The 11,714-nt window shown below is 33.7% G+C and overlaps 1 protein-coding gene across 1 annotated transcript; it reads left to right on the top strand.

Moving 5' to 3' along the window:
- Positions 1–1,911: 1,911 nt before the first annotated feature.
- Positions 1,912–4,431, top strand: jdp. Its single transcript, XM_053756975.1, has 3 exons — positions 1,912–2,071; positions 2,428–2,529; positions 3,131–4,431. The coding sequence occupies exons 1-3, from the start codon at positions 1,985–1,987 to the stop codon at positions 3,452–3,454; spliced, it is 513 nt and encodes a 170-aa protein (XP_053612950.1). The 5' UTR covers positions 1,912–1,984; the 3' UTR covers positions 3,455–4,431.
- The last annotated feature ends 7,283 nt before the right edge of the window (positions 4,432–11,714 follow it).

The following is an 11,714-nucleotide window of genomic DNA, read 5'->3' as shown; positions in this document are numbered from 1 at the left end:
TAGGGACGCCAATGTCTAGAGCATGCACGGAATATGCAATATCGTCAGCCTTTAGTTTATTGTAAAATACGGTCGATGTCTTTTGTGAGATTTTTATTAATTATTCACACAAACAGTTGGATCGAGGTCAACGAGTCTGTGAAATTGTTGCAATTTTCATTTTTGTTCAAAAGTCTTCACTAGAAGTAGTCTATCTCTGTCTATATCTAGAGGTAGATAGAGATACCTGTAAAATCTAAGTATAAATCTGTATAATAATAAGTACTTCTAAGGATAACTATCGTATACAGAAATTATAAGAAAATATTTTTATATATTTCAAAATCACTAACAATTTTTGTGGGATGTTGAAACTTAACTCCTAGCCTATGGTTGTGTCAATGGAACTCAGGGTTCGTATCCAACTTTTTCTTCTTCACTTATTACGGTCTTCACATTCATAGCGGTCAGACATTTTCTTGGGATACATTATTTTTTAAGCCAGTCTCTTTTTGGACATTATGCCCCACTGCCAAGACCCTTGTGATTTCGAATTCGTATACCTACCTAGTCTATAATTTATGGTATAGTACCTACCTATACCTACTTGTTTTATTTTTCTATATAAACAAAAACTAAAAAAAAATTAAAAAATATAAAAAAACTTTTGCCCACTTAAAAAAAACTAAAGGGCCTACAGATAATGTATCTAACTGAGAACTTTGTAAACATGGCAAATAATAATTACTTATAATGATTATGGATACAACGGGTCAAAAATACCTATACTATCCAAACTGTTCCTTATACAACAATACCTACCTAATGAATTAGTTCGAGCAAAACGCGTTAATTTATGGATGCGTTAAACTACCTACACCTCGGGGTTACCTGTGTTATTCCGTTATATTCTACCCGTGTACCAAATTTCATAACAATCGATCCAGTAGATTTTGCGTTAAAGAGTAACAAACATACACACATCCTCACAAACTTTTATAATACTTATAAGTACTACCTAAGTAGGATGCTAAAAACTATTATGCTTTCTGATGTAACCATGAAGTTGTGCCACAGATATAAGAACAGAGATTAATGTTCTTTATATTCTGTGTGTTGTACACAACATAATGTATCTACTAATAGGTACATAAGGTACTTACCTACTTTACGAATGTGACCAACATTTTATTTAGAGTAAAAATTATTTAATATATCTTCCTAATAACGTCATCGTCACGTTCATTAATTATATTTTATGTGCGTTATGTATAACCATATGCCATAATAATAATACCTATACTATGTATTCTATTTTCCACGTTATATAAGATTATAATCTAAAACTGAAATATTTGATAGCGTTTGTTTACATATTTATACAAAAAAATATTTTTTTGATTATGTACTGCACTACTTATTACTTAGTTGATTTATTAAATATTTAATATTTCAACGCCATCTCTAATCTATTTCCTCCCTGCCCCTCTACTTCTCTAGCTGTCAATTTGACAATAGAACGAATGATGCCAAAGTAGTAGCTTTTCCCTAAAAATAGGGAAACAATTTGTTACAGAATGGGCAAAATATGTTAGAATTTTTGTCTGTATTCTTTTAATAGTTTTAATCATCTGATAAGTTAATGAAATAAGTAGTATCTAGTTCGCAAACGTTTGTGTCCATATTAGGCTCTAAAATGGGTTGACAGAAAGTCGTTTTGAATGCATAGAAAATAAAATAAAATTTACGTCTTAAATAGGCACATTAAATATACTTTAACACTTTTATTTGTTTTATACATAACAAATCTATTATTATATGATAAGTACCTAAATAGGTAAATATTTTAATATAGAAATGGTAACACTAGTCAGTCATGCTCATGCTCAGAGCAGAGCAGGCAGAATATTCCCTCCCCGCACCACCCGCCCCATGCCCGCCGTGGCCTGGCCTGACCCAATCCAGTACTTGTTGTGCTGGGGACTTGTGAGGGAGGGTTGCGAAAATGACTGGCGTGGATGAAATATTAAATTATCGTAGAAATCCTGACGACGATTTCTACGCGCTGCTGGGTTGTGACGAAAACTCTAGTGTAAGTCCAATTCGAAATCTCTATCGTGTTCATTTAAAGAAAACAAACCGTATTGTTTCGGATTAGAATGTTTTTTGTCTCACGAAACTGTATCGATTCTTTTGACCTTATTTCATTACAAGGTCCTAGGTCTTGACCCATTTCACTTGCAAGGTGAAAAATCTAGTTGACTAAAATTGAAATAAGTTATTGACACTATTCATTGAGTTTCTCATTCACGGAAAATTTTGTCTGTCTTTGTTTACGCATCGCTTGTTTGGGAAATCCCACGTCCTAGTAAGCGGTATTGCTGAGAAATGCCTTGAACTTACGTGCCTATCTACGCAATAAACGTTCTAATTCTAATTGATTTTTAGGCAGAGCAAATAACTGCGGAATACAAAGTGCTCGCCTTGCAATTTCACCCTGATAAGAATGATGGGGATAAGGATGCTGAGGCAAAGTTTCAAAAACTGAAGGTAAATTAGCATTTAATTTTTTTTCCAGTTGTCATAGACTCCATTGAAACTTCTACTGTAGGCTAGCTAGACAGTGTTGTCTAAATATGTACAATTCTATTGTTTGTACATAGTGATTGCTAAAACTAGCACAGGTATATAATAATTATATAATTAAAAAAGAAATGTATATGGGCAATGCAGCATAAATCAGACACAATCTACAGGTCAGGACTCAGGCAGAAGTCTTTTATGATTGATCTCATCCAACTAAATCAGTGGATCAATCATTAATATGAAATAAGTGGCATGTTATAGTCAAATGGATATACAAGGTAAACAGTAGATTCCACTAATGTTAAGTTATAATTAAACATGTCTCAATGGTTTTTCAGCACCTAGTGGTTATTACCACCTAATTTAATATAGGTAAATAAAAACTTAATATTGAACAATTACACACACAATTATTGACTTAAAATTAGAAGAATTGACACCCATTTAACAAGCTAAAGAATTTGTTAGCAAATTAAAAATCACGGAAGTTAAAGAGAACCAATGACAACAATCATATTAAGAATGTGAAAGTTTTATGTGAAACTTTTCTATTATTTGTTATCAGGAAGCCAAGGAGACATTGTGTGATCCATCGAAGCGAGCTTTATATGACAAGTGGAGGCAGAGTGGTATCGCCATGGGCTACAAGCAGTGGCTGGGCATGAAAGAGCATGTTCAGCAGTCCATGCACTGGTCTAAGCCCAACACCAAAGACCGGATGCTGGAGGGAGAGTCAGGGCGAGCTTCGGGCCCATCCAGCCTGGGCCCCACTAACGCCGCCGCGCGCCGGGCCTCCGAGGGCGGCGCCGCTCTCTGGGGACGTTTTGGCGGCGGCAATCAAGAACCACCGTCCGAAGTTATCTCCAAATTCCGCAACTATGAAATCTAATTCCATATTGCAACTATCTACCATCTTGACTTTTATTTTTTTGTTGTAGAATGTTATTATTTTGTAATTTGGGGCGTTTTGTTTTTGTTTAAATTTTATTATTCTGATAAAGAGGTTATTGTGCCATAATCTCTTTGTATTTTTCTTAAAAAGTACTTAATATTTTTATTATATTGTATTTCGTCACAACTATGTGATAACTAAGCAAAGATGTTACTATACTTGCCATTTGACTTTTGATGTTTTGAAAAATATTTAGTGTTTAATTATAGTTAATGTTAAGTATTGATATAATTAATTATAACTAAAACGGCACAATATTCATCAAGTCAGCTCAAGAATGTTACTCGAATGTCACTCGTAATCTTATTACAATTTTTTCAGTGTTTAATGTTGTCTTGTATTTCGTTGTAATTTTAAGATTGACGTTAGATGCCCCATTTCTTAGTGTTAAAAACACATGTAGGAATCTCCTTAGCTGTAAGCTGTGCACATTCCTAACAAAACTTAAGAGTCTGATAAAACATTTCTGCTCTACAACAATATGTTAGTGTCTTGATAAGAATCTCTATGATATTTTAATATATTTTTTACCCTCTTTTACAACTATTTTCTTACTATAAGTATTGTTATTTTTATGAGATGAAGGTTGGAAACGTTGTGAGATATATACAGGGTATTGCTGCGAGACAGGGCTTATTTTTTTTCATATTGCGACCTATGTACTTTTTGATTTGAGGACTTCTTCCTCCCAACATAGATGTTGTGTTCCCCGAATGTAGCAAAGTAGAAATAATAGAATACATGTTAAATGTTTGATCAGTATTTACTTTTGATGTTTTCAAATCAATATAAATGTTGAATGTAGTAACAATATATTTAGATGAATTGTAATATCAAGATTATAATGCCAAATATTTATATTTTATTTTTGATGTAAATCGTCTAAAAACAATAAATAAATAACATCGTCTAAATCTGTTGTTTTTTTTCAGTAGTAACAATAATTATTTGTTTTAAAAAATATACATTAGAAAAGGCAACGGTACATCGGGTATGGAGTACCTTTATGCGAAGATTTCAAGTTATAAACACTTCTAAAATATACAATACAAAAAAATAAGTTTTTTCATTTCTCATACTCTGAAAGTTGTATCCTGAAAAGTACTTGTGTTTGATAGTCTCAAAATAGCGCGTGGGTGGGTAGGGAAAAGCGAAATCCCATCCTCCTCGATCGGGGAACCTCATAGAAATTGCTTCTCTCTTCTTGGGTGCACATAAGGCCATACTAAATATAAATGATGCATTTTCATGGGAACTAATGCGACATGGAAAAGTTTGAACTATGTAGGACTAAGCAGGTAGGTGGTAGCTATCTACTAAGATTACAGACAAGTGTAAGTAATTAAATAATAGTTTGTCAGAAATAGGATTATAATTAGGTAATTTGCCTGATCCTTAGTAACTAACAGTGTATGCATTGCAAATTTAAGGATGGGTGTATGTATGTTTATACGTGCTTTATGCTAATCTGACGTAGATTATCACTAAGTAGTAATTAGCAAATGGATGTACAAAATAAACTAGAACCCAGGTAAATTTCAATTTGGGTCAAGGTTCGCACGGGACGTGAAGTGAGGAAAACGTCAGACCATGCGTCCTTGGCTCTTGTTTGCTCACAAATTAGGTACATTCAACTAAACTATAAAGTTCCAAGTTTCTGACACATACCTACCTATACTATACATAGAAAATGTCTGAACAAAATGAAGGCCACAATTTATGTAAGTACAGCGAGTACCGTACCTACTAATTCCATGGTAAGTACATAGGTATTATAAGTACAGGTATCTGACAATTAGACCATAAATTTCATTTTTAACCGACTTGAGAAAAAAAACGTCATTTGAGTAAAATAAAAAAGTCAAAAGGTATCATCCCTTTGACTTATTTTTTTCAAAATGTCGTATGCTGTAAATTATCATTTATAGTCTACTAGGTTTCTGTGACAATTCATCAACTAAGACAACCTAAGTACCTACATCCGAATCCTTCTCGTGCCACGTGAGTTTTTACCTATATTCGTCCAATGAAAGAAAACATCGTAAATAAACCTGTGCTCTGCTCTAGTGGAGTCTGTGACAAGTTGAGGTATAGTACTTTTCGACCACAACTTGCTTTCGGTGAAGGAAAACATCGTGAGGAAATCTTCATTTCGGTAGACTTCTGTCAATAGATGGTAAAGTCATGGCTCTGATGAAAGTAAGAGCAGTATTTGACTGGTTTAGCTTTGTCTTTTGCCTCATTGAGTTCCTCCATAGTACATGAGTGGGGCCAATATACGACAGCAGTTGAGCCATTGTCTGGACAACGTTACAGTCACACAAATTGTGGCTGGAGAAGCCCCACTTACCCGGTTTTCTTTGCATCTCCCAACACAAGGCCGGAGTCTATTTGAAGACTTAGGGGATTACGATTTTGTTAACCAGGTACCTACCTACACGTTGTTTCGTCGTTGTTCTCTCACATCCACGGGAGGACATGGAGTGGCCCTATTCTAGGGCAGAATCACTCGCCTAAAAATTAAATAAGATTGTGGCTACCACAATATTACCACCAAAGTTACCTTACCTCCAGGAAACCATTACCTTCACCGATAGACGGCATATTACCAAAAGCAAGGATCTCTTGAAGGAACAGTTTTATACATATTTCTTCTTTTTTATCTAGCCTGTGGATCTGGGCAAAAGCCTCCCCCTTTTTCCTCCACTCGTCTTTTTCTACTGTGCGCTGGTCATTTCAGTAGGAATAGATACCTACTTAGTAAGACGTATTTTCTGAAGAATTGGTAAACACATGATGAAGTCCCAACAATCCGCAGTTGAAAAATTAACAAAGCATTTCCAAGCAATGCCATCCTGTTTAACAATTCCAATGATTCCCCGGCGAAAAACAATATGGCGGCACGTGCTACATAGCTGATGAGGTTTTTTACGTAAACCTTTGGTCTCTTCCTTTTTATTTCCGATTTTATACTGCAGTTTTCAAATAATTATTTTCAGTGATAATTATTGTCATAAATATCTAAAAGAACTCTAAAGCAGACGAACAATTAATATCAATAAGATTTTTTTTATAAGATAATATCTATAAGAAATACTACTAAGTACAATATATGGAGCAGTATAAACTGTGGCTGAGATGATCTAACAAAAGCTGTTGATGATCGAACAAAAACAGGTACCTTCCTAACATGAATTCTTCACAACTACTTAATTACTACATGAGCCATTAGTAGACCATTAAACTCTACACTGTTAGTATATGTTTTTTTTATATGGACAAATCACACAGATTGAGTGGGCTACCCAAAGTAAGTTCGAGAGTTGTGTTAGGGGATACTATTTCAACGATGCTATATTATATAACATATACCTACATAAATAGACATTCCTATAAGACCTAGGGCAATCTGAAAAATTAATTTTCCATCTTGACTTATTGGAGATCGACCCGGAACATACAGTGTAGCAGTCCGACAATGATAACTATTAGGCCAGAGGTGTGTATAAAAATATAAAGTAGATAGTATTATGTAATCTGTGCTCGTACATAATATTGAACAGAGTCACTAAAAGAGTTTATCATAAACAAAACAACATTATCCTATATTGCACAAGGTTATCTTCTCTCTCCAGTAAGATTATTGACACCCTAATTTCTAAATCTCAAAGTAGTTATTACTTAGAAAAATGTATCTACTTCGGTGGCCACGTCATTATAGTGTCATATAGCGTGGATGCCGTCGTCAGCTGGCCTGCCATTCCAGTGGATGTTTACAGTCAGACCTCCGGTTACATCGTTAGCACGACGATGGTGCCAGATCAGTTTGTTAACGGCCCTTGGCAGACGCGAAAGTGACCTGTGATAGTGAATAAATTCAAATACAGAATTAGCCCCCTTATTCACAAATGGGCTAAATCAATATCCAATTAAAAAAAAACAATTTTCTGTAATTTTTGTTAAGTCGTTGTAACTGAAAACAAGATTACTGAATCATATTGCGTTTGTGATCTGGGTTCAGATACATTAGAAGAATTTAAAGTTTGTGTATTTTGAATAAGGGGGTAAGGTCTGCTTATGCTAGAAGAATCTACAAACCAGCAGTTGGTAAATAGACTTTAAATTAATGAATATTTTAATTCAAGAAATTTGATTGATATGAAAAATACCTTCAAAAAGTAAACTCATGTCTTAGTATGTTAATAGTCACCACAGCCGAAAACAGCCAGAGATTAGGATATTACCAATAGGATACTTAGTGAAAATTTATATTGTGAAGTCTTATTTTGTTAATAAAAGTATTATGGACGGAAAGGATTCAACGTATCCAAATGCTAGCTTTAACTATTACTACTACTACTATTAGGATGAGAAACGCGAATGTATGAACATTGCGTAGTTTTTATAAGTGCTTTTATTTAGTGCAATGAAAATCCAGCTATGTATGCCGAATCCGTTAAAATACTGCGAATAATAAAATACGGCGATAGTCAGAGCTGGCATCAGATCCATCTAAAGAATATAAGCCACAAAGATATATTGCGAAGATTATGGAGTTTTATTTTTTTTTTTGACCACATAGAACTCGTCACTGAGACCAAGAAAACTATTTTGACGACGACGGACGTGTGTAAACAAATTAAATAGAATATTTCCATACAACATCCCAGCCCCGACTAATCGCATACAAAGTAGCAGATTGGGCCCGGTACGCGATGAGGGACAAAAGATGTCAGCTCTGTCTCGTTTCTTCTGTATTTTTAATATGCACATCTCTTTCTTGTATGAGCGAAATGACGGGTTCTATAGTTTTCTCTTTTGAAAGGTCTAGCCACAGATGAAGGAGATATCAATATGCATCCTAGCACAAAACAAGGCTAGCAGTGCGGGCTCCAATATTACCTTCATGGACAAAACGTATTTCAGAATAGAAAATTTTACTAGGACGAACGGTAGCTAGAACCTACTAAACCGTAATTGACATTGTTGTCTAGAGCAAGAATGATTGGCGCCATTTTGGTGCTCAATTTACAACATAGGTATTATTTATTAAAAACACAGTCTAATTTTAAATTTATATTACACATATCGATAAAATAAAAGCTTATCTTTATGATTCATACACACATTTCAGGGTTATGAAAACTTGAGGCTATATAAGTATACCTGTATATAACAAAATAGATACGATGGCAAACCACAGATTTATATATTTTCTACAAATGCCCTATTCGATACTAAATGTTTTCTTGTTACCACTTCGTATGTAAGTATATAGGTATATGTTTACCACATTTATATATTTGAATAACTTTACTTATCGTCTGGCAGAAGCATTTTTTTGCTAAGACGACTCCAGCAACTAATGTTTAGTTAATAACTGTTTGTTACCTAATAAATTTATTTTTATTTATTTACTACTACAAATAATAGTAATTATGAAAACAAACAGCTGTTGAAAAATTGCATACAACAATCTTGGCATGTCTTTTAATTACAAACTATTTTGTTTTGTATACTTATTTCATAAAACATATTAGTACATATAAAGAATTTGTAATTTGCAAAGATATTGATATAAAAAATGTAAATCAATAAAAAGACAAATCAAGGTTGGCGATTTTTTCTACTGCATCGAGCACACGGTAAGTTCTACTCAAACATAAAGTAGACAGTCGCTTGTGTGACGATACGCGGGGGCGGGCGTTTGGTACATCAAACGCCCCGCGTAGGCACCGCATCCCATACACTCATATCTTTTATTTCGCTCATACAAGACTAATGCGAAAGCATGAAAATATTGTTTCATTTGGCTACGCTAGCTCATCGTCTTTAGTTTTAGTCTGATTCAAATCGATGCACGATGTCTGAACAAAAGTGATAATAAATGTGCAAAACTTGATAGATTGGGACCTTTTATATATTTGGACCAATCATAATCATAATCTCATAAATCTTGTGTTACAGAAATAGGTGACCCGCTACAGATCTTTCGCACGTAAATTTGTTCAGTGTGTCAGGTACACAATTTTTCGTTGTTTGTTTTTAAGCCTTGATCTGACAGAGAAGTGAACTTTTATACACATAATTGCATTCAGAAAAGTTTACTAGCATCATAACGTTGTTAAAACCTCACCATTTTAATTTTCAATTACATTTAAAAAATTTTTTCAGTATAGGAATATTTCTATGAAACAGCCAAATTTCAGTAATAAGTCCACAACTAAAGGTATGTAGTTCCAGACTTTGATTTCATTTATTACGTGGATGTGTATGTATATGGCTCACGCTCGCGGCTTTGCTTTTTGGAAAAAAATACAGTTTTTATTTCATTAAGTATTTAAGTAACATTAAATGAGTAGTTAAATAGTCAATCAAATAATATTTGTTAAATTAAAATGAGGCTTATCGTTTCTTCGCTCACTCACTAGTTGGCATCACTAGTAAGGTCGGTTCACTATTTTTGACAGTTTAAATTACCTACACACATATGTACAAATTAGCCTTAGATCTTACTCAAATCGCATTAGCCCTCATTTCTGAACAGGGTACAGTCAAACTATAGGACGATGTGGAAATATACACGGCGACAAAAATTATAGTTTTAAAAGTAATTTGTCAAATTTATAGCGCTCTCACCGGGCTATATAAGTTTGACATTAGTATGCATATATATCCTATATCTCTATCTATACTATCTATAATATCTCTTTATATCTTGCATAATGACTTAAAACGATGTGTAGGTACGATTAATAACTACTTTTTATATTAAGTACATCCCATCTATCTCCAAAATTTCAATGTCCAAATTGAACTTTAAGATGTAGGATTAGTTTTATTAGGATGGTTAAATATTCTAAATGTTTGACCTCATAAATCTTTTTGTTGTTTCATTGTGAATGGATACTGATAGATGCAGACAAACGATTTCATATCTGTACGTCGAATTCGTTGTTTACGAATTTGAAAAAATGCCATTGTTCTGGCATCTCTGGAAATCATTCCGCCTTAGACGTAAGCTCGTCGATTAACGTTTCCGTGAATGTGGAATACTGTGAAGTAACGGGAGACTGCCATAGCGATTGACCTTATAACAAAGAGCTATTCTTTGTGAAACGAAACGCCAAAGGTTTTATAACGATGTTACTAATGCACGGTTTGTGATTGTCGATAATTTAATTTATGAAGATAAAATATTTTACAGCATCGTTTTTAAAGTGAAAATTCTCTGATAAAGTTGGAAGCTGATAAATTTTGAACCTTCTTACATACAATGTTCCGTATTTTTTTACATAACCAATATACTTTTGCATCATTTGTACAATATAATAGCTAATATTTTTTAATGAATGCAGAAAACTTTGAAATCCGACTTACATTCATGTATTTGTGCACCATCAATATCATCATGCATATGTAATCTGATGCGAAATTAATAAGACCAGATTTGTATGAATTAATATCTATAAGCCGAGGAAGGAAGCGAAAAATATACACATGAACAGTATCAGAAGTCATCAAGAAGTCAGCGAGAGTGTTTCGTAGCAAACACAGTAGTGTGCAATGCTAAAGCCAAAACATGCATGTACTTACTTTGTTTGTTCTGAAATACTCTAACGATCATCAGGTCGAACCTCCCCGTACTCCTTCGACAAGCTTTAGGGTAATGTATAAACAACAGGAATGTTATGTACAGTATACGTTTAATTCTATATGTAACGTTTTTGTTGTCTTAAATTGCTCTCCTCACTGCGACGGAAGAAAGAAGAACGAAGATCTTGGAAAACTGCGCATCGATTTATTTCTTTGAAATATTTCTATAAATTTGTAATATGTAATTTTACAGAATAGTAAGACGGTTTCCTACATTATAACGCTCATAAAAAATAAATGAGTGTTATGTTCCGTTTTAACCTGTTCTATTAAAAAATGTTAGGTCAAACTATATTCCGATTGACATTTCATTGAATAAAAAGAAATAAATGAACTACTACTACTTATAATGATAAAGGCCCACACCAAATACTTGCTTGTAAATACATAGCTTGCGTTTGTTAACCGAACATTTTTAAATCAAAACATTTTGAGACACCTTTTTGGGCAAAATTGGTACACACTTTGTCCGATGTTACTTGTAAAAAATCTCCATATATGACCTAGCAATTTTAAATTAAAATAAAATAAAACATTTAAG

The sequence above is a fragment of the Plodia interpunctella genome, chromosome 16, assembly GCF_027563975.2.
Source record: "Plodia interpunctella isolate USDA-ARS_2022_Savannah chromosome 16, ilPloInte3.2, whole genome shotgun sequence".
NCBI lineage: Eukaryota > Metazoa > Arthropoda > Insecta > Lepidoptera > Pyralidae > Plodia > Plodia interpunctella.
The sequence above is the reverse complement of the archived record's forward strand: the minus strand, read 5'-3'. Positions and strand labels throughout refer to the sequence as shown.